This window comes from Rattus norvegicus, chromosome 5 (genome assembly GCF_021556685.1).
Source record: "Rattus norvegicus strain SHRSP/BbbUtx chromosome 5, alternate assembly SHRSP_T2T, whole genome shotgun sequence".
NCBI classification, from domain to species: Eukaryota; Metazoa; Chordata; class Mammalia; order Rodentia; family Muridae; genus Rattus; species Rattus norvegicus.
The window spans coordinates 20737970-20765631 of NC_141538.1; the positions used below are offsets into that span (position 1 = coordinate 20737970).

The 27662-nt window shown below is 39.9% G+C and overlaps 1 protein-coding gene across 8 annotated transcripts in view; it reads left to right on the forward strand.

Moving 5' to 3' along the window:
• Window positions 1–25645, forward strand: part of Rp1 (RP1, axonemal microtubule associated) — a 362732-nt gene extending 337087 nt beyond the window's left edge. For 4 of the 8 annotated variants that reach the window (XM_087551018.1, XM_087551021.1, XM_087551020.1 and 1 more), the window contains 6 exons: window positions 3265–3397; window positions 4026–4177; window positions 6709–6863; window positions 21787–21845; window positions 22162–22206; window positions 25373–25645. In XM_087551018.1, coding sequence (XP_087407144.1) covers window positions 3265–3397; window positions 4026–4177; window positions 6709–6863; window positions 21787–21845; window positions 22162–22206; window positions 25373–25386 — 558 coding nt within the window. In that variant the 3' untranslated portion in view covers window positions 25387–25645. Of the gene's footprint in view, window positions 1–3264; window positions 3398–4025; window positions 4178–6708; window positions 6864–21786; window positions 21857–22161; window positions 22207–25372 lie in introns of those variants that run through there. The other 4 variants (XM_087551019.1, XM_087551022.1, XM_087551025.1 and 1 more) reach the window with 2 other exon arrangements.
• The last annotated feature ends 2017 nt before the right edge of the window (window positions 25646–27662 follow it).

Sequence of the window (27662 nt, forward strand, 5' to 3'; positions counted from 1 at the left end):
GCTTATTTGGAGCAACAATAAATTGGTGCATGTGAGAGAGTCACCATCCATCCCCGATTCCTTGTCCAGTGTGTGTAACTAAACGGAGTAGCAGAGATGCAGGAGCAAATGTAAGGCTTCAGAATTCAGGGCTGACATTGCCTGTGATTTACAAGGACACTTTAAATGACCTCAAGAACAGTTAGTCTTCCAACCTTTTCACATTTTGACGCCAGAAAGAAAATGTTAATCGCTGACCTTGGCACTCGCTCTCCCCACCCAGAGCCAAATCTTGTAGCATATTTCCCCACACTTTAAATGTTCATCAAATTTGTTTCTGTGGCTTTATATTAAAGTTTTCTTTGCATAGTACTAGGAAGATATTAGAAAGGAGCATCAAATATCCTGAAACATAGTTAAAAATTCCAATCTCATTTTCTATTTTAAAGAGACTTTGGACTTTTTTTTCAATGAAATGCTATTTTGTTTGATTTAATTTTGGTATTTTTTTTTATTGAAAATAGATTTTAATACAATGTATCTTGATCATAGTTTCCCCTTTCTTTATTCTTAACAGTTCTTGCCCACCTTCCCTTCCATCCAGATCCACTCTGTTTCTGTCAATCATTAGGAAAAAAACAGGTTTCTAAGAGATAATAACAAAATGTGACAAAACAAGATATAATAAATAAAACCAAAACCATCATATCAAGGCTGGGCAAGGCAATGCAAAAGAAGAAAAAGAGCCCCAAGGGTGACACAAAAATCAGAGACTCACTTGTTCATATACTCAGGAGTTCCATAAAAACACTAAGCTAAAAGCTATAATTTATGTAGACACAGAGGACCTGATGTAGACCCATGATTGAAATGTTCTTGCTTCTTCAGTCTTTGTGACTTCATATGAGCTCAGTTGATTCAAAGGACCTTATTGTCCTGGTGTCCTCCATCCCTTCTGGCTGTTACATATTTTTTTTACCTCCTCTTCAGGGGGGTTCCCTGAATTTTGAGTGGAGTAATTTGATGAGGAGATTCCATTTAAACCTCTGTGTTCCAAAGCATCTATCTCTGTATTATATCGGGCTGTATGTCTCTGTATTTGTTCCCATCTACTGCTCCTCTCTGATAATGACTGAAGAAGACATCATTCACTGATTATAGCATCATATCATTGGAAGTCATTTTTCTGTAACTTTTTTGTCTTGTTTTGTTTTCAGAACAGTAGTACTTGGCTTTACCTTAGGTGTCTGGACTATCTAGTTTCTTGTCCTTTACCAGCCAAGCAGTGATGAGTATAGGTTCTATGTTATGGAGTGGGCATTCAGCTAAATCAGATATTGGTTGGTTATTCCCTCAAGTTGTATGCCATGATTGCCATAGCATATCTTGTAGGAAGGATATATTGCAGGTCAAAGCTTTTGTGGATGGGTTGGTGTTTATGTTTATGCTTCTAGTCTATGTGGTCTAGAAAAAAGATCATTCTGAGTGAGGTAACTTAGATCCAGAAAAATCAATATGGTATGTGTTCACTTATATGTGGCTATTAGCCATTAAATAAATGATAACTAATCTTCAATCCATAGACCCAGAGGGGTTAGGTATAGAGGAAGAGATTAAGAGGACACATAGATCTGCCTTGGAGGGATAAATAGAATGGATTTTATGGGTGGACTCAGGGCAGGGTATGGTGTGAATTGTTGGATCAAGTAAGAAGAGGACATAGGGTTGAGGAAGGGAATGTGAGGAAAGACAACTAGAATAGAAAAACATTAGAGAGACAGTATGGAAACCTATTGCTGTGGGAAATCTCCAAATATATGAAGGTGACCCTAATGAGGTCTCCTAAAAATGCGGGTGACAGAATCCCAATGAGTCCTTACTTGTCACCAAATGAATTTTCCAGTATTGGGACTGGGATTCATTCAATTGTTTCAATGAGGTCCCTGAAAATCACCAAACCACCCAGGGTGTTTCTGAGACAATGGGTTGCTGTCTGAAAAGTGGCTGCAGGGGTCAAGGGCATTACCAAAGACACACCCAAACAACTCATTGAACATAGAGAAGTAAACTAGAGCCTATCTGGAACCTTTAAACATATGTTCTAGTGTGATGGTTGAGGGAGACTTTGGAATTTTAAAGAGATGGAACTGTGTTTTAAATAGCTGGGAAATGTAATCAGTCTAGATGTTATTCGCTGACTATTGAATAATGGCAATGTGGTGCATTCCTACAGTGATAGGTTTTCAGCTCTTGCTCATTCTGTAGGTAAATAGAAGGGAAAACAAGGATATGAAATGAGGTAATACAAGAAGAGGACAGCATGTCACATGTCTCCCATGTGTTAGTCCTCGCTTTGTATCTCTGATTTTGTGTGTTCAACTTGAAATAACTGTACAAGGCAGGGATTCAGAAAGTGGCCATTGGGAGGGACACCGTAAGGGAGTGGGGTGAATAGAATGATGACATAATGTACTTGGAATAAAATGGATGGTGTGTCAAGTAGAGAAGTCTGAGTAAGAGCCCCGGGCAGTGACTTCAGCTGTTCTTTAGAGTAGAGTAAGTGGTAGGGATATGAGGGAGATGAGGCCTTTTAGAGACCATTCATTACCTGGGATGATATCAAAAGATGGGCATTTCATCCTTTATGAAGTTGGGAAAACAAATACTTGTGAAGTTCCTTCTGTGCTACTCTATTGGGATATGAAGACATGACATGGGAAAACAGCCCAAAGGAGCAAGATTTCATCTACTAGTGGGGAGGCAAAGGTCCTGCAGTCATGCTGGGATGAACAGGCATTCTTCGGGCTTCTCTATAGTCTGCATGTGTTGGGATGTACTTGCAAGGTGTTTGAAACTATGTCATTCTACTCTTTAGCTTGTTCTGCTGATTAACATGGAAACAGATTCTCCTTTTGAGTTTCTCCAGTAGTTTACTTGCTTTGTACTTGCTACAGGTGAAATTAAGAGTTTCACTTGGACAGAGTCCATTTCAAATGTCCAAGTTTTCATTTTAGTATGGATACAATTGTAAGAATTTTGCCAAAGTGCTTGGTATTCATTAAAAAACTATTTTTAAAAATAAGCCATTTAGGGAAATATTTGTCAAATATTTCATAAAATAAAATAAATATCTGATCAATGATCCTAGACAACCACTGCTAACAACCATCCATTCCCCCAGCACCACAGTGACCACTTTGAGCAATCCTTGTAGTGTGTTCATATGTAGAGATGGATGAAAAAGTATGCTTCACTTTCTTTGCCCCTTGTTCCTTTCAATACCAGGTGACAATGGAAAATGTGAAGAGCCAAAAGACTCTAAATTTTGATGCAAACGTGTGTCTCTCTCGGAACCAGGCTGATGGGGACATTGTCTGTGAACTTCCTGTAATGAAAGAAGGGAAGCCTGTTTTTCCATGTGTGTTATTAATCATTGGTAACATATGTTGCATGTATTCACTGTTTTGTAGATGCTTGAATTTGCTTCTGAATGATTGGAGACTATTTTTCCTGCTTCTTAAATTCTTGTTTTACTCATTAAGAAGTGACTTATTCAGTGTCACAACCTTGGTCACTGGAGGATACGGGATTAAGCATATATCAAAATAGTTCTTATGATCCAGTGATAGTCACAAAAGCTAAGGCTGCGAGGATAAGAAATGTCATCATGGTGTCTTGTCTGCCTTTTCTAGAGTCAGATGGCCACTCACCTATCACTACAATCTTGATTTATTTCCTTAGAACTGGTGGCATCATTTTAACATTAGACATTACATATAAAAGCATGTTGCTCTCCCTGCTGAGGTTAAATACCTTTCTATGTAATTTGTATATTAGCCTTTTAAGTAATATTTTATTTTTCCATCTAAAAAATGTCTATTTAGTGATAAAATTAAAATACAAGTTTTTTCAATAGGTTAAAATATAGACAGCAGATATGCCAGGCAAGTTTTTTTGACTATTGTCAGAAAACATGTAGATCTCTGTTTGTTTGAATTCAAAGGTAACAGATTTCCTTTTGATTTTTTCCCCCATTGCTTTGTCAGTAGTGAGATACCATGTTGATGTGTATACTGGGCAGTTGAAACAAGCAAAAACAGAATCTGAAGTCTCCCTGTGTCTCTATGGGGAAAGGGGAGATTCTGGCCTTCGACTGTTGCACAGATCCAACATGCCTGTACGGTTTCAAAGAGGACAGGTGAGTTTCTACAACGTTGTCTTTAATGTAGCCAGATGAACTTTAAAAGGGAAATGTGCTTGTCTGTTTTCAGCTGAGTGCTAGAACATCTTTAATTCAAATTTCCTGATTACTTCCTCAAGGGTCTTGTTTTTGTCCACTTCGAAGTGTTTCTTTGAGTTTGTTCTTGAATGATAAATGAGATGTGCTAAATATATAATGAACAATAGAACAAAGAAAATGCATTAAATCAATAGTGTAAGAAAAACAAACTGAGTTGAAAAGATTTAAAGCACAATCTACATGCACATGCTCCTAATGAACTCATAGCATTATACTAGATTAGTGGTTCTCAACCATCCTGTTACTGTGACACTTTAATACAGTTCCTCATGTTGTGGTGACCCCCAACCACAAAATTATTTCATCACTACTTCATAACTCTAACTTTGCCTCTGTTTTAAATCAAAATGTAGATATCTGATATGCAGGATATCTGATCTGTGACTCCCAAAGGGATCATGACCTACAAGAGGAGAACAACTATGAAGGACAAACCAAAGAAGGACTTATTTCATGTGTTAGCACAATGGCCTTTTCTTAAGACAACTAGAATGAAATCAAGTCCTGCGTTAGGCCCTTTTGTCCTATGTGAAAGCATGTATTTGAACATTTGGAACTTCTTTATGGGTATTTGAGAACCTGGTTGTTTGGGAAGGAGACATTATGTGGAAGTGTGGGATTAATGTGAGGAGATACCCAAAGGTGCATTTCTAAGGAAAGGGCACCTTGAACCAGTTTGATACTGCTATTGTCAGATTTGTTTGTTTGGCCTGTGAATTATAAGACATTAGAGAGAAAATAAACCTCACCTGTGCCTTCCTTGTGAATATTATAAAAAAGTTTCCATTGGAAGTAGGAAGATGAGCTCTGATTGGATGAGAATCATCCAAAATGTTATGCCCATTTTTCTTTGCATTCATGTGTGAACTAATTCATAGCAGAAACAAAGGCTTGAATATTATATTATTAATTTTACTCTGTTTTGAGACAATGTACTCTGGATTGTTTGGCTGGTTTTGTATGAGGTTCAGCCAACTTTCTGATAAATGGTGAGGGCACCATTGCACCCAGCTGCATGTACAGTGTTCTGAGGCAGTACAGTATTAAAGGAACTAGTCAAGATGAGGGGCTAAGAGTTTCCAAGTAATCTTCATGGTTGGTCTTCTTCAGTTCACTTTCATGGACTGCATGCTCTACAGAATGGGGACAAGGTACTCTGGACTGATACTGAACTTGAATAGGGGCCATAGTTGCACTCTGAGTGATGAGGAGTCAAGGTGTAAGTTTAATGGTATTAATTTTAAAGTCTAGAATGAGGGGCAAACAAATGTTTTTCTTCCCTGGTTAATTGCAGAGTTTATTCTTTTAAAAATTATTTTTCTTTAATGCATGGTATATCAAGGACTTCCAGGGTTAAGAAGTCAGCTGGCTCTGCTGCAACAGGTGACACTTGTCATGAAATATACCCGTGAAAGCTGTCCTGTACAATGCAGGAGGTTACCAAAGCACATTCAGGAGGATTCACAGACACTGAATCACTTCATGGGATCCTCACTGAACTCACTGCAGCTTTAGTCTAGGTAAAGCCAGAGAGCTTTCTAGCAACACCAACCAACAGTTTAGACTCCAGAATATTTGTGGTGACTAAGTTGAACACTTAATATGGTGACACAGTGGATCACAGCTAATACTGCATAGCCCTTGAAAGCAATGCAAGCAATTCTGAATCCATTGTTTTCTTCCTTCCTTCCTTCCTTCCTTCCTTCCTTCCTTCCTTCCTTCCTTTCTTTCTTTCTTTCTTTTTCTTTTTTCTTTTTCTAACTTAGGAAATAGAGTAACAGTAACTAACAGACAACTGTCATTTTCTGACATTTGTCAAAATTATATCAAATCATGACATGTTCCTCAGTTAAACCAACAGTCTTGAGGAAGGGCTGTGGGGAGGAGTTTTTAGCAGAACATTTCATCCAGGTCCTGCATCTCTTTTAGAGCACAATTTTGATGTGATAAACTGGGTCCCTTTAGGAATGAAGATTACAGGGTACTTTCACAACAAATTCCAGATCATAGTCTATTTACAGAGGAAGGTGCATGAGAGGTATTACTGAAGAAAGGGAAGGGAAGTGAGAAAGGCAAGTTCATCTCTGATGCCTTTGCAGGTATCAGCATACATGGGAAGGGCCACACTGTCAGCACTTCCTAAGCAGCTGCTTCTCAGGGCCTGCAGTGGGAGGCATCTTGTTAGTTACAGTTTCTTTCACATCTGAAGGGACAACGAAGAAAGTAAAAATCGGAAAGAGAAAACAGCTAGACTTTTTTAATAGTTAGAAAGTAATTTGCTTATGTTTCCTTCCCTTATTGCCTCCTCTGCTGTGGTAACATCTTCTCTCGTCAAGAGCTGTGCCACTCCTGGCAGCCTTGGGCTACTCTTATTGCCAGAATTTGTCATTTGTCGGACTCTAGTTATCTCATGGGCTTTTCTCCACCAGATTGATGCATTTCAGATCGAAGCCGTGTCTCTAGGAAACCTGCAGAAGGTGCTGTTGCACTGTGAGGCCCGTGACAAATCCCACTACTGGTACTGTGAGAAGGTCATCGTCAAAGAGCCAGGCAGTGCCTCAGAATCCATCTTCACCTGTGAAAGGTAGCCTGCCCTTGATGTTCTTAAGGAGTGAGCTGCTGAAGCTGGTGTGTGTCTCTGTCAGGTCATGGGTCCTGTCCTTCCCTGGGGCTGCACACCGTGGGCTACTCATTGATGGCTCAGTAAATCTTTCACTGGCAATTTTCTGCTCTATTTTCTTACTGGCTGCTTGGTATGTCACAAAAGGGTCCAATGTTTAACCCTGGGAAATATGTGAACAGTGTTTGTTGAAATATTAGTGTCCTTACGAAAGTTGTAGAGCTTAAACAATTCTATAAGGCAATGGAGAATGGAGTCTAAAGGGAACTTTGAGAGCAGAATATGTCATAGACAAAAATTCACACCCGGATAGTTAGTGTTCTTTCCTAGGTGCTGAAGGCAGCACTCTTATTCCTCACCCAGCAATGGTTTAAGCTTAGGGCCTCCTAAGAAACCCCTATCTCCTTGCTGTTTTAGAGGTTATTGTTTATTCACGAGGCAGCTTTGGTCTTCAGATGTTTGCATAGACTTTCCACCTCAGATCTCCCAGCCTCAAAAATGACATTATGTTAATTATTGTTTAGCATCTCAGTTGCAGGTAAGGGCCAGGCCCCAACTTGAAGAACAGGATGGAGCCTCAATGTATTGTAGACCCAGTGTGGGAATGTTGTGTATTTGATAGCAGGTGTCTTCTTTTTGTGGTGTGGATTCGATTTAGCCTTACCCATGCTGAGACAAGCACTCCTCAGCTGGGCTACATTCACAGCCCCACCACCTTGAAATTTTGAATATTCAATATTCTGAGCTTTCCTACACCGAGGACATTTGAATATTCAATGTCCTCTCCCTAACAGATAATCAGCAGGAAAGTGGCTAAGACCAGGTAAATGAAACCTATGGGGATGAGTTTGATGACAGATTCAATTCTAAGACAATTTCAACTTTGAGTACCAGCACAAAGGAGAACCCTGACTAGGGAAGTGATGCAAGGAATAAAGAAGGCAATGGAGATTCGAGGGCAGGGGAGCACAGAAGAGCAGTGCAGAGGCAGCAGCAAGGAGCACTGCAGGCCCATGGCTTTGAAAGGAATAACACCACTAAGCTGGATAGTGTTCATTGACCTGGGAAATCATGTAGGAATCTCAGTGGAGGACTTGCCTCCTTTCTATTGGCCACTGGGCACATCTGTGGGGCTGGTTACTTGCTTAGAGATTGACAAGGAGTGCCCAACAACTGGGGGCAGTATCTCCTCTCCACAGGCGGTCTTGGATTGTACAAGAAAGCAGGCTGTGCAAGCCAGTAAGCAGCGTTCTTCCCCAGCCTCTGCTTCAGTTCGTTCCTCTGGTCTAATTCAATAACGGTCTGTAAACCGCAAGACAAATAGACCTTTCTTACCCAAGTTGCTTTTGGTCAGTGTTCTATTTCAGCAGCAGAAACTATACTACACTAACCACCATCACTTTGACTTCACCTTGGACTTTTCATCTCTATCTTTGTTGTAATTTTAATTTTAATTTTGGCCTTTAATATTTTATTAGACAGTTTTTCCTCTTAAACCTTTGAGAAGAAAAAGAGGAAATGTTCTAAAAGCTTGATTTTAATCACTTCTCTCTACATTTGTAGATTTTCACCAATTTTAATTGCCTAATAAAAAAGCAAAGCTAAGCAAGAATAACCAAACCAAAACAAATGAAGGAAAAAAAATCCAGAAACAATAAATAAACAAAAAACTAAGCTGTTGTTTGTTAGCAGCTTTACACTCCAACTTCACCCCCACCCATTACCAATTTGCTCTTACAGCTATCTTCTTGCAAGATTTTGTGCATTAAGAGCATCTCTTATCTCCCACAAAGATTCTGCTGCACATTGCTTATGCTTCATGAAGTGGGCTCTTTTTATGTGGGGATGCCTTTCCTCATTTTCCTCTCCCCATTTCAAGGAGTTTATCCTTCAAGGTCTTGTTCAACCTTGACCTCTAGCATAATGTGGTCAACTAGAAGCCACAGGTCTCCCCATGTGACAGGGACACATAGTAATGAAGATAGCATGCCCCACCCACAGTTTCCAGACATCATAGGCAACCCTATCTTATTCCCCACATCTGAGGGCTATCGAGTACTTCACCCGGCCTTTGATTTTTATACTTCCTATACTCTGTCCTATCAACCCTGGTTAATTCTTTGAAATGTGAGAAATCTCCTTACTTTTTGTTGTTTTTGATATTAAAATACCATCATCTGAAAGGAAGAGATAATCAGTGCCAACTGAGTTGGAGCTAAAATAAGTTTATGACCACATATATAAAGCAACTATGGTCAGTTAAAAGATATGCACCATACTGACGTATCAAATGTTAGTGTTTGATGCCCTGCCCATTAAATGCTAATATTTGATGCCCAAATCAGAATGGGGTCAGAAGAAATGATGGTCAACGCTCATCCTTCCAGAACTCTGAGGAGGAACATACTTCCAAGCACTCATGCCTTCCCAGTCTCCAGATATAAAGAGGTGGGGGAGGGCCTGCTTCCTTAGTTCTGAAAGAACTTCTGAAAGAAGTAGAGTGTTCTCTGAAAATGGAACAATGCACAGCAGAAAGAGATCATCTAGAAGCCATCAACAATAGGTTCTCTGTAGTGTCAGCTCGGGCAGATGAAGGTGGGAAGGCTACATTGAGTGTGGTAGCAGCCAGCAGCTATACAAGAACTGGTCCATGCAAGGTCCTTGTACTCTCATTGGTAGGGTACTCTTTGAGACATTTTTTTTTCTGGGATGTGGGGCATAAAGTTTCAGTAGACTGACCACAAAAGGAAAAAGCAAGATCATGTCAGTCATGCCCCTTAGAGCTTTCTCAGGGAGCAAATCCAACTGCATGTGGGTGAAGGACTGCCAGCTGCTCTCACCTTCTGAGAGCTTAGTGGAAATTCCTAGGTAAGGTGTAGACAGGATCTCATGGTGACTACACCATAAATACTTCCTATGGGTTTCTCATCACTTTTACTGCCCTTTCATACCCATATTCTATGGGTTTTGCTTTATTTATTTGCTGAAAGATACTATTTTCTTCCCTTTGCCAGTATAATAAAGGCAGAAATACATACCATGGAATGTTTGTCAATTATGCAGCTTTAGCCATGTAAGGTTTGGAACAACAACAACAACAACAACAGCAGCAACAGCAACAACAACAAAATCCTATTTGATTAATGAAAACATTTGACTGACTTTATGAATAGATTTGTATGTTCTCATTTAATATTTGTACTAACTTCTTTCAGCTGATGTAACAAATGGCCAAAATCTTGGTATTTTTAATACAATAGGAATTTAGGTATTTCAGAGTTGGCTGAGTCATGGTGCCCCAGAAGCCTATGGGGTCTTATTCCAGCTGGCCTCTCCTGGTTGAGAGTGGTTGCTGATGATCCTTGATGTTCTTTGGGTCTTCCCAGCATTGCTTGAGAACCCGTTGCCATTGTCAAATGATTTTTGTCACTTGGAGTATTTGTGTCTTTCTGATAACACACTAGCATTGGACTAAGCCCATCTGACTCCAGTGAGAACTTAATGATTACATCTGCAGGGGCTTCGATTATTGTGAGGTTCTTGGTGCAGATGGCACTTGGCTGGATTCTTTAATCCTCCAGGATGCTACTGGAGTGAATCTTGCAACACATTGTGCACTGCAAGCTCCACAGTTTCTAAACTACTTAATTTCATGTAGTATTATGAGTGTTTGATCCTGTTTATAATGGTGAAATCATTAAAAATGAGTCAGTATCTATATTTAATAAAAACATTGTGATTCATGGTAGGATTATAGTAACCTAATAAGCTTAAAGGCCAGCATTGCCAGGCTCACCATCATCATTTATGAAGTCCTTTACCTATTTATAGGATTATTTGACATGAACTTGTACAAACAAGTTATTGAAAATAAAAACTCTACCTGTGGGAGCGAGACACAGGGATTTCATAGTTAAATGCAAACAACTGATACTTATTTAAAAAACAAAATAGATTTTTTTAAAGACAGGGTAGCAGTGTCTGCCTTTTCTCCTCAGAGCAGCTCTTTCATCAGAGAAGCAGAGAATAAGGCATACTAACTAAAGAAGCAGGGCTCTGCTTATGTTTAGTGCATAATTATTACCTTAAAAACGTTCTTGTCTCATTTCAACTCCTCCTTCCCATCTTCCTGCTTCCCTTCTTCATCCATCCCTTTCTTGTCCCACTTCTCCTTCGCTTTTTCTTTTTGACAAAGGATAAAATCACATGCTTTGTGTAAAAGTGAAAGAAAAAAGGCACAAAGACATTTGTACCACAGATCAAACTAACCATTTGCAAATCATAAATCCTTCTATGGTATAGTTGGATTCTCTACTTTTGCCCCAATCTATCTTTCCTTCTACAGACCTCAGTGACTTTTCTCTCTTATTATGTGTTTCTTTTTTTAAAAATTAACATTATTATGAAATGTTTTGAACTAATCAATATAACACGCTGAATTGAATGAGACCCAAAAGTCTGAACATCTCCATGAACTCTTTGGTACCTTCTTAGTGATTACTTTAAAGAGTCAGAGGTATCACTGAAATAACTGCAGGCCCTGTGGGAAAAGGGGGTCAGTCTGTACTGGGAGGCTAATGTGACCTTCCTTGCTTCCTCTGGACTTCACTGAAGTTGAAATTGCCCCCTACTGCACAGGAGCAAACTAAGCCCTGCAGACAGTGCTTTCGGGTCTCTTTGGCTTCCAGTTTTCTCAGTTGGTGTTGCCTTTCAGTATCTGCCTAACTCTTGGCACTGGTGATTAAAGTTCACTTAGTATTCCCAGAAGCTGTGTAGCCTTGTCCAGGTGACTTCTATCATCACCTTTCACAGGACATAGACTGTTGATGCAACATCTAATGTGTTTAACCAGTTGTGTTTATCTGCCTAACTAATCTTTCCTCTCAGTAGACGACCTCAAGGTTGGAAGATGTCTTTGATTTTTACTTTCAGTCCCCACTGTGTTTTCTAGAATATAATAGTATACTCAAGACATGATGATCTTTAAGGGATATCAGGGTGAATATTTGAACTTAGAGTATAAAATCTTATAGGTTTAACTATGTCTCAATCTTACTGTGACTCATAAACAAAATAGTCATTTAATTCTCATTTTCAAGTGCTAATAGCAAAACCCAAGAATAATTATTAGAATTAACACAGAGACGTAAAAAAAAAGAGAAAGATGATGCCTTCTTCATGTAGAGTTTATGCAAAGCAAAATTAATTGTCTCAAGATAGTTTCAACTTGAAAACTGAAAATTATCAGTTGACCTATGGTGAGATTTTCTTTCATGACTACCTCTCCACTGCTATGCTTGCTTGGAGGGTCTTTGAGTAGGACTGCATCTTAGAGCAAGACATTCTTGAGCTTCTACAAGCCTGATAACCACCTCTTCCCACTTCTACCCATCCTCACCCACCCCTACACATCTCCACCCACCCCTACTGTAGTGATTCACAAAGCATTTCCATTGCTTAATGGCTTTGCAAGTTCTGGAAGTCTTTCCAAGAAGATTACAGGAAATGTCTGTACCTGCAGAAAATTGTAAACAAAGTCTTATTTACAAGACAAAAAAACTATCTTGGATGTTTAGGAAGTGTTTTCTAAACAAGTCAATTTACAAATAACTCATAGAGAATTCTGTAGAGCAGGACAGGAAAGGACTCTGGAGCATCCCTTTGATGCTGTGCCCTTTTTAAAATAAGTCCATTTGATAGGAGTACCTTGTACACTGCCTCTGTGAGCAGGGCTATGATGATGAGTTTCAAATGAACTGCCACCCTCCTTGGCCATTAACTTTTTAGTCTTAAAATTCTTATAAGTAAAGCAAAATTTGCACCCTTCCTTAAACCTTCTCCAAGTTACACTGGTCATTTCTCAAGACTTCATGTGTAGTACCTTATTTTCTTCTCTCGTATTTATATAAATCTCTTTCATGTACAAGACAAGCAGCTCTCCATCCCATGAAGCTTTTTTCCCTGGCTTCTCACGAGGAGTGAACTCATGTTTACTTTCTTTAAAATCCTCAAATGTTAAAACACAAATAATCTAAATCAATAAGAACAGCAGCAACAACAACAACAACAACAACAACAACAACAACAACAACAACAACAAAATCCTCTCAAATGTTTCACTTAGCACTCCATTCAGTATGTACCACTGTCATTGTGGAAGTGTTTGTCTTGGGTACCAGATAATAATCTTCTTAAGGACAGGGCATTAGGCATTTCATTTTAATTCTCAGCATGGTTTTGTATACCAAGTGAGAATTTAGTCAATATTTCTGGAAAGAAAAAATAAGAGAAAGAAGGGAAAAGAGGATGAGCATCACAGAATTCTAAGTGGGGAAACTAGAGGTCACAGATTTATGTTAGTTCTCTATCTCAGGAACAGCTTCAGGTGTCTCATTAACCGTAATTTATATATCCACTTATTTTCAAAATAATTAACCTATAGATAAATCATTTTCTTTTTCCTTTCTGGAAATAAAAGGAAATGATGAACAACATAGACTTTGAAAAGATGTAGATGTTTTGATAAAGTAAAAATATGTAAAACACTTTTTATAGGGAAAAAAGAATAATAAAAATTATCAGGACATAGTGAGCAATCATTTAATTACATTGACTTTTTTTCTGAAAGAAGTCAGTATTAATCATGCCTTGCTATTCTGAGCATGTCACATATTTCTGTGCTCTTCTTTGTCACTTTGAGCCATTCCTTGGTGAGAAGGTGACAAGAAGTGATGGTGGGAAACTGACAGAATGAGGTGCAGAGATGAATCCTGCTTACTTGGGGGTGGGGCTGGAAGTATAGACTCAAGGATTTCTTTTACCATTTCAATATTGGTAATCAGCTCCTCACTGAAAACATATTGCATGAAAATATGAGATCAAAGGAGGAGAACATGATGACTACCATGGAGGCATGGATAAGTAGATATTTTATTATATACAGACAAGAGTGAAAGTAGTCAGAGGAAAGAGTCTAGGATGAAGCCAGGCAGCAGACAAACCGGACCATGTTGGGGTTGTCCAGTGGAGGATGGGGGGAGGGAGAGCAAGAGAGGAGTCACTTACCAAAGGAGGTGCTCTGGCCAGATGACCAAAAGACTGGTGTAACTAAAATGGCTGAGTTATATAGGAATCAGGCTGAGGGAAGGGAAGAAGAAACCCAGCCCCTGGGTGGAGAGGTTTAGGTTATGGGTGAGGTGAGAAGTCCTGGGAGGAGCTATAGGTACTGAGAAGCTCTGAGTTTGAGATTCAATAGTCCAGTCATTTATCAATAATGAAAGGGCAGATTACTTTCTTCCATAGCTATCTCTTGCCTAAATTGGGGTGTTGCTGTCTGGAGGTAGTACAGGAAGGTTGGGATGCTATTCAAAGGGCAAGCTGTGGGGGAGGTGGGTATTGGTTTTGCTTGCTGCCCAGGTTTGGTGGAACCACCTAGGGCTAGGAAAGTACATTTTGTAGTCTTCAGTTGACTGGAAATCTGTTGAACAGATACAGACCAGGGACAGAAGGTAAAGTTAAAGAGCTTAGGGAGTTTTTTTTATCTTGGATGTATGCTTCAAAGTTTCAGGCCCATAGTCCTGGTAGTTGGGAGAGGGGAGTCTCAAGCCCATGGGAGAGAGAGATTTTACCCTTTGGAATAGGCATGGAAGCTAAAGTCATTGGTTGATAGGCATACTTCTCTGGATTCCAATTGATCTGTGAGAGGTAGATACAAGTCAATTCCTTCAAGCTGACATTTTTTAAAAAATTTTTTCAATATGTTGGTATTACCAGTGTTTATAATCTGTAATAAAATCTTTTTGTAGAAAGAGCAGTGGAAGCAAGCCTTTGAGTCATAGTAAAAGCTTGTGAAGCACCCCCACCCCGAATTTTTAAGGTTAAAAGAATTGACCTGTCCAGCAGGTCCAGTTATTCAGGGTCCCGAAGAGGTGCTACCTAAGGGTCAAGGGGGGAAGAAAAGAAGGAGACCAAGCAAGGTTCTGTTGTCAAGGTCTCATTTATTGAGAGGAATGTACAGCATTTAAAGCTCTGAAGCAGGAATTGAAGCAGGAACTGAAGCTTAGGGAGGGGGAGTACTGGGAAGTGCCCAAGGACATAAGGTAAATCATTAAACTGCAAGATATTCTTCTTAGATGCTGAGGCCACAGTCTTCCGGGGACAAGTTCTTTGAAAAGGTCAAGCCCTTCTCAGGTATCTGCTCAGGGTAGGGCTCTAGCTTTGCAAAGAATCTGTCAGTTTTATCAAGTTTCAGAATCTGGTAGCTAGGTCTCAGCTGGAGACCTAGGAAAGTGAGGCCTGAGGCCTAAGGCCTGATTTTTATATATGAAGAAAAGGCAGTTGTAGCTGGCATGCTTCCTGACAAAACTATAGTTAGCAGAATTGGCCTTTAGCTGCCAGACCCAGAAGTCTTAGAGCATTTCCTTTGAGAAGAACTCAGAAAAATGAACTTACCTTGGCCAGCAGAGTAGGGCAACCAACAAAAAGTTTCTTGAGTTTGAATAGTGCCTTGGTAGCTGGCAAGGCATGGGACAGTTCTTTTCCCACTGGACAGTGTTATCACAATCCAGGTGACATCTCCCTTGGAGACTTTATGGTCAATTCTACGAGCTGGCATTTCTGTCTAGCATGGAGATTTTTCATTAAACATTTTAAATGCTATATTCAGCAAATCTCTGAAGAGTTTACAGACTATTATCTATTAAGTATGCATGTATTACTATAAAGTATTAAATAAACTGTACTTTTTTTGGTTGTTACTTGTGTTAGGCTTAACCTTGACAAAACATAGGAGGCTAAATAAAACTTGACATTAAATGAATTATATCTATACTTAGAATGGCTATGGGCACAGCTCTGAGAACATAAAAACATTGACCGTTTATAAGGTGACCAAGCATTAAATTGCATATTTTAATTATTTTTAACAGTTTACATGTTAGTAACTTTTGTTAGATTAAGATTTTATGGTTTTATCCCTATTAAGTTTGGGTCTTAAAATTTTTGAGTTGAAGATCTTTCAGCATCAAAAATAAAACTTTAGACATATATCTTTAAGACAGATTTTGGTAAACTGAATAAGCCTTAGATATTTATTCTGGAATTAAATAGAGTTGGCAAAGACACAAAGTGGTTAGTCATAAATGTCTAAGTCAATTTCTGTTACATTGAGTAAGCCTTTATAACCTTAGGAATTTTTAAATCTTGATTATATTTAATCATATAAGTCCATCTTAACCCAAGATATTTTGTTATTGTCCCCTTAGTCTAAACATGGATATGATCATAAGCAGAGGTCTCAGTAGGGCTAAGAAGTTTTGTAATTGGTGCTTTAGTTGCTTTAAATCACACTTTCATCTTAACCAAGATGGTGGTGAAGTTTCTGACCAGGGCCAGTTCACCCCTTGGCAACCTGGTGTTTCCCCGCTCCCGGGAAGTCACCATATTGATTCCAAACTTAGTGCAGATACCCACCACAGCCTCGAACTCCTGGACTCAAGCAATCCTCCCGTCTGAGCCTCTGGAGTAGCTGGGACTACAGGCGTGCCCAGCTGGTAGTAGAGTTTCAAAGCATGTACCCCTTAACATCAATCAAGATGGCTACTAGTCACAATGCTGCTTCCATCTTGATGAGGTCATCAACCAGAATGGAGGCAAGTCACATGGTCGCTCTTTACAATATCTGTTTTCCTAGTGGATCTATTTTTAAACAAGAGTCCAGTCCAAATTGCATATACAATAAGGAAACCTATTTTTCTAAAGAAGAGATGAGTCACATATGACAAATTAAGATTCACCTTTTGGTTACAAGTTTTAAGCTCTCTGTTATAAAGTTTACAGATTATTTTTAACCTTACTAACAGATACCTACAAACTCTGAGATAAAGAGTATTCACACAATAATATTAAAAGACTTCTTAGAGCAGAGCACAGAGAAATTGTAGAGATAAAAGATTTAAGGGTAGAAAGTTGTAAAATCTTAGAGATAAGAGACTTTGGGGGGTTGGGGATTTAGCTCAGTGGTAGAGCACTTGCCTAGCAAGCGCAAGGCCCTGGGTTTGGTCCCCAGCTCCGGAAAAAAAAAAAAAAAAAAGAGAGAGAGAGACTTTGGGATCATTCGCTCATGCAGTGGGAGAAGTTGTTATAATCTACAAGAAATTAGAACTCAAGTGTGCCATTCTTGGCCACTGAGCTGTACTGAGGCCAAACTGTTTATAGTAAGACAGCAAGGCTTTCATAGAGGTAGGAATTGAGTCTGATTAGAAAAAGAGGATGGGTTGAAAAAAAAACTACACTATAGGGAGGGTTCCAATAGATTCCAGGAGGGAGCTGAGGGATGTAGAACAGTGTATCCATGAAGGACAAGGAGGAACAAGCAGGACCCCACCCATCCATTATGTTAGAGGCTAGGAAAGCATAAAGAAGCTACAGGCTTAGTAGATAGAGAGTTGCCCATGTGGTAGGGCCCTGGCAGACATAGTAGGCAGATGTCTATGTGGTGGGCATTCCAAGGTTCAGAAGCCAGACAGAGTTCCAGGTGATTGATACCTTGGAGGCCTCATTGGCTCCAGGAGCCAGAGAGAGGTCACTTACTGAATAGGTAAGGAGAGGAGGATGGTTGAAGCAGTGAAGAGTCCAGTAATAGCAGCTCATGTGTTTTTGGTAGTGTCACCCAAATCTTTTCTATTCTCATCATGATCTTTAGTTTGAATTTTCATTGACACCAGTGAAAAAGTCCTTACTAGTAATTGGGGTGATATATATTCACTTGCTTGTGTGTGGATCATTGTCCCTCGCGCGATCTCGCCAGCAAGAAAACACGCGGGGACATACGGATCCTTGCTACAGCCAAAACTTTTATTCAGTCTTAAGGAGAAGCCCCGCGTGCCCGCATGGCGTGGCTTATATACACCCTAGCGCGGCGCATCCACACCTGATTGGTTGCTTACCCATGATCTCATAAGGCACGCCCGGGAGTGGGCAAAGACCTGGCACGAAGGCACTCTTGCACATGCTCACACGGTTAACTTCCTGAAAGGAAGTCGGCTGGCGCGGCGGAGGCCAGCGCCATCTTGTAATGGCGGAAGGAGGCGCAGTGGAAGCCAGCGCCATCTTGTGGTGGTGAATGTTAAAGCGGCCCTCTACAGATCATGTGTGCAGTAACCTGGGGAAGCAAACTTCAGGAGATCAGCTTGTATTCTACTCCCTTTCCATCCTTTCCTCAAAGCCCAGTTCTCCAGCCTCCTGTTTGTAGGTTTGAAAAACCTTCTTGACCTAATACAGAAATCTTAACTCCAAATCCTAGTTAGTTAACTTTTAACTGTTTTAAGTATAAACCAAAGTTTGCACTGAGGGTTTTAGCAGCATGCCCAGACAGGTCTGCAGAAGGATACATCTGAAAGAATAGAGGGACTTGGCTGTATGCAGAAGCACACATGAAAAAGAGAGGTGTGCACTGCAGACGGATCATTAGAGCACTATAGTCTGCTCCGCTGTCTTCATGAGCAGATCTGGAGGGAAGAATTGGTGGTAAGGTAAAACAGAGAGAGATTGACAGGCAGACTGACTGTAGGGTCCATGCTGGAATCAGACACTGAATAGTATTCTTTCTGCCTTTCTTTGATTGGATGGTGTCTTGTTCCCTATTGTTGAGTCACAGCTTCAGTTTGGTCTCATATTTTCAACCAGCCTCAGCAATACTGTGTAGCTTCTTTGTGAGGTAAATTTGATTACAGTTTCTAGATCTATTAGGCCAAGATCTTATGAAAGACTATCTGGTTGACTAATCCAGATTTCTCACTGTGGTGCCAACATCAAAACACAAGGTCCACCTCTTCAAAGTCTGTCTTGAGAAAGGATGTGTTTCTGTTACTTTACTCACAATCACCCTGAGTACATTTGCTAAGAATGTAGTACTGCACTTGGCAATGAGACTCAAGAGCAATAACTAACATTTCTTATTTATTTATCACTTTCTGTTATCATGGTTAATTAATATGTGTTTAATCCCATTTTACCATTTTATAAGTATATTATTTTCCTTATGATGCAGAAACTAAGGTTTAGGGAGTTAAAAGTCCTATCCTATCTCTCCCTTCCCCCGTTTTTGTGTGTGTGTGTGTGTGTGTGTGTGTGTGTGTGTTTGTATGTGTTTGTGTGTGTGTTTTTGTATGTCTGTGTGCATGTGTGTGTGTGTGTGTGCGTGTGTGTGTGTGTGTGTGTGTGTGTGTGTATGTGTTTTTGTATGTGTGTGTGTGTGTGCGCGCGTGCGCTTTAAGAAAGAAGGCCCCATATGGTCCTGGCCTTGCATGTACTGTGTATCTGCTGAATTGAATTCTGGGATTACAGCTTTCACTACATGCCCAGTTACATGAATCCAGCCCATCATTTGCTTTTTGCTACTGTCCACGTCTCACTCTGTGGCCATTCCTGCTCTCTCCAGTGCCTATAAGGCAACTGCTTACTATTCAGCCTTCAGTTCAGTGTTGATTCTTTGTTGAAATATTTTGGCTCATTTTTACTTACCTTTCATGTCTGGTACTCAGGGTTGGCCTTATTCTTTACTGTAAGGAGGAAAGGAGACTAGATATTGCTGATGTACTTACTGTCACATTTACCATGTTTTATCATGCATATTATTTTTATATTTCTCTGATAGTTGGAGCCCAGGTCAGAATCCATATTTTGGCTGCTCTGATAGCCCCGGTATTTATCAAACTTTCTAGGTCTTCACTGAGTAGACAGGAAGAAAAATGGATGTTCATTTGAAAATAGGGTAGCAGTAACTGTGGTTTTGGGTGGGCACAATCATGACATTTCTGTACTACTTTATAGCACATGAAATCCTTCCAATGGCTTTTTCGTTTCAGGTTGACAACAGTTTTATGAATGAGGCAGATCATTCATGAGCTAGTCAACAAATCACTCTGTGAATTAGTCAGCAAAACTAACCCCCAAGAAATCAGTAAAGAAAAGTTGATTTTCTGAGTCTAGTATTGGGATGCAGGCTGATCCAAGGCTTTCCTGAGGTCCTGGTGTTTAGAGAAATCCAGTTCCTTGTCTTAAATCAAGAATGTTCACCTGAGTCAATAATGACCCAGGGGTAGGACCTTGGGACGGGAACTGCAGCTTTAGATAGTGAGAAACCAACTTTTATCACTATCGTGTTTTATCTGAGTCACATGAAATATCCTACATTCTCTTAGTGCAACATTGTTTAATTAGTTTTGACTAACTTGCTCCCATTGTATGATAGTTTTATCCTGACTCTATTTCATTTCCCTCTGCAAAAGTATATATAAGATTCTGTAATTTTTATGATTATTGACTTTTTTAAAGATGTATTCATTTTTATGTATATGAGTGCTCTATCAGCATGTGCATCTGAGTGCCATAGGAGGGTGTGAGCCTCTATATGGTTGTTGGAGTTAAACTCAGAGCCTATGGAAGAACAGCCAGTGCTCTTAACTGCTGAGCCACTTCTACAGCAGATTCTGTGATTCTTAATAAACTTGTTTGACATTAAGACAGAGCTTATGCCTAGTAAGAGGACCAGTGGAAGGGGAAGCCCTTGGTCCTGCCAAGACTGAACCCCCAGTGAACGTGATTGTTGGGGGGAGGGCGGTAATGGGGGTAGGATGGGGAGGGGAACGCCCATATAGAAGGGGAGGGGGGGTTAGGGGGATGTTGGCCCGGAAACCAGGAAGGGGAATAACAATCGAAATGTAAATAAGAAATACTCAAGTAAATAAAGATTAAAAAAAAAAAAAGACAGAGCTTATGAAAGACTTCCTGAGACAATTTTCCTACCTTCTTTATTTCTGATATCCTGGTCCTCTTCCTTAGGATCCTGACACTGAAGAATGACCTGCTGGTCCTGGTCAGAGTGGTTTTTGACATTTTTCTGCAGCAGAAAGCTTGTGACTCAGAAATTTGGTTAATTTTTGGGGGAGCTGCTAGCATACACTATTAGTTTATGTATATTCTCCAAGGTAGTTATAGCTTCAATGAGTTTTAAGGTTAATATAATTTAGTCATCAAAGGGAAGATTTTACATCAGGGCATATGACAACAAGACAGACTTCTGCAGAGGAAAGATTAAAATGGTGACATTTCATTTTTCTGTGAAGAGTTTCTCCAGGCAATGAGTGGGTTCCGGTTTGACCCATTACAGCTTGCTGCAGCTCCTATGTTTTCACTGGGAGCTAGAAATTGAAGCTGAGAAGTTCAGGGACATTTTATTCTATGAGCTTCAGCTATCACACAACAAGGAGTGAGTGAAAAGAAGAAATAAAAAAGGAAGAACCTGACTGCTCTTAGGAATGGTGAAGGGAAAGATTTATTTAGATAAAAGGGAGAGCACAGGCAGAGACAGACAGTCATCTGGGAGAGTCTAGAGTGAATATGACCTTAAGTCAAGCCATGTGAAGGGAGGAGGAAGGGAAGAGGGGAGAGGATCTACCAACCAAGAAAGATCAGCATCTCAACTAACCTGGACACCTGAGATCTCTCAGACATTGAGCCACCAACCAGGAGGCAGCATACACTAGCTGGGCTAGTCCTGTCTAAAAGAACTACAGGTCTCAGAGATTGAGCCACCAACCAGGCAGCATATACAGGCTGGTCTGAGACCCCCCACCCCCACCCCTACACATATATAGCAAAGGTCTGCTTGTCTGGCCTCAGTGGGAGAAGATGCACTAATCCTAGAGAGACTTGACGTCTCAGGGAAGGGAGAGGCCTGCTGGATTGGGGACCACCCTCTCACAGGCAAGGGGGAGGAGCAATGGGATGCTGGATGGGGGATTGAGAGGGGGACAATGTCTAGAAGGTAAAAAAAAACCCAAGAAAGTGGATTTCCTTATTTTCTTCTGTTTTTCATTTTCTTCAGGTGGATTCCCTTCATGTCCCAAGGCTTAATGCATTCGGAGATTGAACTTTATTGTCAAGGTGAGGATTAAGGCAACTCTCAGTGGAAGAAGGTAGAAGATGATCTTGTTACAATTGTACATCATAGAAGATGACCTCCCATGATGTCCCAGAATGTCCCCATTGCTAGTGTGACATGGATAGCTATCGCCTCCAGAGGAAATACAGATACATGGAAGTGTGTCTTGCTGATGCTGCTTACCCTACCTAGCAGAAGGAATCAGCTGGTGAATCGGTCACTGTTAAGCAGTTAAATTCATACTCCTTGTTGTCCTTCTCGCTTACAATGCCATCAACCAGAGAGAATATTAATTTCCCCTCACTTTTACTTTTACAGAAATGCAAACCAATCACCCATCTAAAATACAAGAGGAAGCAAATGGTAAATGTATTTTTCATCTTCTAATCCTCTAGAATAATTTCTTAATATTTCCAGATTTTCTGCTTTGCACATTTTATGGCACATTACTATTAAGTTTAAACAACTGATTAGAAATACTTTAAATGAGTTCAAGAAAAAATCCATAAAATTCGAAATACTTCTAAAAAGCTGACAAGAACAAATTCTGCTCCTCCTATTATGAGAAGCAATCACTTCAAAATGTTTTTTTATGTTTCTAAAATATTATTAGTACGTGTTATTTATAAAAAATAATTGATTTCCTCATGACATTCTTGATTATATCCATCCCTTACCTTCTTTTGTCTCCAATTTCCTTCTGGCATTCATGAGTTTTGTTCATTTTAAATGTATTCTGCATATGAGAAGAAAACAAGCAGAAATTGTCTTTCCAAATCTGGCCCTTTCCTTTAATTTGATTGTCTCATATTCTAAGAACTCTCCTATAAATGACATGATTTCATTCTTCCTTACAGGTTAGGAGAGCCCCATTATGTGTGTACCCCACATCTTCTTTGTTCTAGGCTAGTTTCATGACTCAGTTGTTGTGAGCACGGCTGCAGGACAATAGGATGTTCGAGCATCTCGATTTTGTGCAGTCTTTGTTTCATCTGGGTACAAACCTAAGGGTGGCATAGGAAAATTCTCTGTTCCTTCTAATTTTAGGTTGTAAGAATTCTCCATAAGTGAGAATTAAGCTAGTTAGTATTCACAGTAAGAGTATATAAGGTTCCCTTTCACACATTTATGCAAAATTGTTTTGTTTTGCTTTATTTGTTGTTGCTGATAGCCATTCTAACAGGTTTGAGATATGATGATGGTACAGTTTGATTTTGCTAGACTTTATGGCCAAGTTTGTCAAACCTCCCCTCACCCCCATATACTAGTTACTTGTACGCCATAATTTGAAAACTTTCTGTTGAGTTCAGTTGTTCACCTACTGTGGGAGCTAATTGTTCTATTAGCACTTACTTTTAGAGTTTTATTTGTACTCTAGACATTAATGCCTTACCACATGAAGACTGTAGTGAGCTTTTTCATTCTATGTAGGCTTCAATGTACTGATTCTTCCTTTGCTGTACAAAAGCTTTTTAATTTTATGCACTCTCATTCTTCAAGTCCTGATATTATTTTCTAGGATCTGGGATTCTGATTCTCAGAAAGACTTTCCTAGCCTTATGACCTAAGTGTTTTCTCTCTAGTAGCTGTAAAGTTTTGTCTTGCATTAATGACTTTATTCCATTTTGAATAGATTATTTACAGGGTGAGAGCTAGGTACATAAGTTCATCCTTTGAAATGTGGACATCAGTTTACCCACCACCTATTTATTTAAAAGACTATAATTTTTGGTTTGTTTTGATTTGGTTTTTGTTTTCTTCCTTCCTTCCTTCCTTCCTTCCTTCCTTCCTTCCTTCCTTCCTTCCTTCCCTCCCTCCCTCCCTCCCTCCCTCCCTCCCTCCTTTCTTTCTTTCTTTCTTTCTTTCTTTCTTTGTTATTTTCTTTGATGTTAGGAGTAATTTTTAAACTAGAAATTTTACTGTCTGACATTTCAGCCATTTCAGTGTAGGATGTAGGCTTTTCTTCTTTTGTATATTGGCACCCATTTCTTGACCCACTTGTTTCACAGCTTCATCCCACAATTTTTTTAAATAGTGGGAGGTAACATTGAAGGGTACATGGGATGTGGGGCTCAAGTCCCCCCTTTTCATCCAACAATAGACAATTTTTGGCAGGGACACAGTTCTGGAAGCTGTGGAATTTCTGATGGTGAGCTTAGAGATGTTAACCTCTGCTGTAATCATAAAGGAGATGGAGTTTTACCACTTACATCAGAGAACAAAGCCATCAACCCTGTGTCCATTACTGGGGCTCACTAACACTGCAGAGTTCTGAGAATTTCTAATTGTGACCCTAATCATCAACATGTTGGTCATCTTCCACATAGGCCTTGTGGCAAGGTGTTCTGTGCTTGCTCCCTTGCAAGTGCTCCCTTTTTTCAGGTCTCCAGAGTAAAATAATCTCAAGCAATAGCCCCTCCCCTAAGACAGTACTCAGGTACACAGGACTTCAGTCTATCCGCAGTGACATAGCTGATTTAAAATCATGATCACCATGTAGAGGGAGTAATTATTATACCAAATTCTCTACTGAATAAGGTTTGTTATACTCATGTGACACTTGTGGGGTTATCCTGTTGTCAGTAGTGCCAATTTGATGTCATGGATTCTGTCTTACTTCATTCTCTTAAACTCCCACAGGGACTTTAAACTGGAACTGGGGACTATTTCCTACATTTTTACATTAACTTTTTATTTCTTTGTCGTACTTAACTATCTTGTCACCTCTTTCATGCTTTTCTATGATTTCTCTCCATTTGTCTTTTTGGAATTAGTTAGCTTTCTTTACCCTGGCTGGTCTCATTTACAGAATATGCTTAAGAAATTACTACTCTGTCATCTTACCCACTCTGAAGTAATTATATTTATTAATTATGCTTTTATATTGGATTAAAAATCTTTATATAAGTCCTTTTTGCTTAGCTTTCTATCAGGTCCTCTTCAGATCAACCAGAAATCATGTTACTAATATGCTTATATTTTAATGTGCATCTTGATCAAATGGATAATTCTAATTATTAATATGCATAACAGGTTAATAAATCTCTATATCTTAAAGACTTATGCATATGTTCTTTAATAATTTGCAACTAGGCAAGGTTCATGCTGATATTAATTTTCTTAAGATTGTATTCATTAAATTTTCTACTGAAAGACAAAGTCTTCATTAAGACTAGCACTTGAATTTATTGATATTAGAAATTGTACTTCAGGTTATGTTTTATTTATTATTATTTTATAAGAAAATATTGTGCATGTATATACTCTAGGCTTAATTTCACCAATGTTTTGGGAACTTTTTGTAATCTTAAGGGATTTAATATGTCTGTGACAAATTATAAATTTTAAATAATAAAAGGCTTGAGCTGGAATTCTAAATTGAAAATGTATACATTACTTCCAAGAATTAGAGAGCACATGTGAACAATGAAGAGTAATAGTTCTAAACAGGCAACCATAATTATGTCTGTAACGTTGAAAGCATTTTGTCAATGATCACTATGATTTGAATGTGAAACATCTCCTGCAGGTTTACTTGTTTGAAGACTTGGCCTCTAGCTGAGAGTGCATTTTGGAGTTGTGGAACCTATAGGTGTTACAATCCCAGCAGAAGGACGTGGCTCACTAGAAGGCAGGCACTGAGTGTTAAAGCCTAGCTCAGTCCACGCTCACTGCTTCCTGGTTCACTGATTTACAAGAAATCTCAACTGTAACCTTCTGCTACGCCGAACTCTTCCATGCCTTCTTCACCATGGCAGACTGTACCATCTCAAGTTCCAAAATAAATCCTTCTTTTAAGTTACTTTGTGAGATGATTTTGTTAGATAGACAGAAAATAATTGTCATAGTTACCCTCAGCTTGCCAGTTTGATACAAACTAAAACACACCTAGGAAGAGGGAAATTCGATAAAAGAACTGCATCCATCAGATTGGATTGAGGAAGTGTCTGTAGAGGCATTTTCTTGATTAGTAAATGATATAGAAGGGCCCAGCCCACCATGGTACAAACCATAAGAGACAAACCTAGGCTGTATAAAAAAGGTAAATGAACCAGAGCCTGATGACAAGCCAGTGAGCATGTTCCACCATGGTGTCTGCTGCAAGTCCAGGTCTGGAGTTCTTGCTCTCACTTCCTTCAGAAACAGATTAGGATCTTGAAGTTATAAGCTGAAATACACCCTTTCCTCCTCAAATCACATGTGTCCATTGTGTTCATCACAGAAACAGTAAAGCAAACTAGGACAGTAGCTAATACAAAAATTGGTACCAAGGAATGAGGTTATTAGATTGATAAGCCTGACCATCTTGTTCATAAGATTTCAGAGCTGGTTTTGAGGGAAGACTATAGCAAACTTTTTAGCTGTGGAGTAAAGGAGCTATACATTATCAGAATCAGAGGTTCACAGGCCAAAGGTCAGGATGGAAGGCCAGCCTCATAAAGTTTCAAGGTAGTGAACAGAGATTCTTTTTGAAATTAGACTAAGGCTTTATAGTACATTATGGCAGAGTCTGGCTATATTCTGTCTATATCCTGAACATTTCAATTAGGATGAATTTATGGAGCAATTTGTTTTGTTTATGACATTTCAAGTTAGCCAAGAACTCGGGCCTTGGCATTTTTTTTTTTTTTGTTCACTCCATTTATCCAGTTTTACAATGAAAAATATACCAAAATGTGGAACAAAACATTGTAAAATGTAAAGTTTCGTAAGGAAAGATGCCGGTGACTTTTGAAATTTTTAAAGGCAGGCGTGGACAGGGGGACAAAGAGAAAATGGAAGTAGTTGTGATACAGAAATGTTACACCTTGTACTCAGAAACTGGAAAGGTGACTTTAAGGCTGTGTTCCACGCATTGATGTCTCCAGGGATAAAAAATGTAAATCTTGATCCCGGCCCGCAGCAGCTCTCTGCTCCCAGACCAGGTGAGAGAGAGACCCAACCGCCTGGTCAGGTGGGCACTCCTGAGGCTGCAGAGCGGAAGAGACCACCAACTCTGCTCACCCCTGCCCACATCCCTGGCCCAAGAGGAAACTGTATAAGGCCTCTGGGCTCCCGTGGGGGAGGGCCCAGGAGCGGCAGGACCCCTGCCAGAGACACTGCCAGACCCTGAAGGAAACAGACCGGATAAACAGTTCTCTGCACCCAAATCCCGTGGGAGGGAGAGCTAAACCTTCAGAGAGGCAGACAAGCCTGGGAAACCAGAAGAGACTGCTCCCTGCACACACATCTCGGACGCCAGAGGAAAAAGCCAAAGACCATCTGGAACCCTGGTGCACTGAAGCTCCCGGAAGGGGCGGCACAGGTCTTCCTGGTTGCTGCCGCTGCAGAGAGCCCCTGGGCAGCACCCCACGAGCAAACCTGAGCCTCAGGAACACAGGTAAGACCAAATTTTCTGCTGCAAGAAAGCTGCCTGGTGAACTCAAGACACAGGCCCACAGGAACAGCTGAAGACCTGTAGAGAGGAAAAACTACACACCCGAAAGCAGAACACTCTGTCCCCATAACTGACTGAAAGAGAGGAAAACAGGTCTACAGCACTCCTGACACACAGGCTTATAGGACAGTCTAGCCACTGTCAGAAATAGCAGAACAAAGTAACACTAGAGATAATCTGATGGCGAGAGGCAAGCGCAGGAACACAAGCAACAGAAACCAAGACTACATGCCATCATCGGAGCCCAATTCTCCCACCAAAACAAACATGGAATATCCAAACACACCAGAAAAGCAAGATCTAGTTTCAAAATCATATTTGATCATGATGCTGGAGGACTTCAAGAAAGACATGAACACACTTAGGGAAGCACAGGAAAACA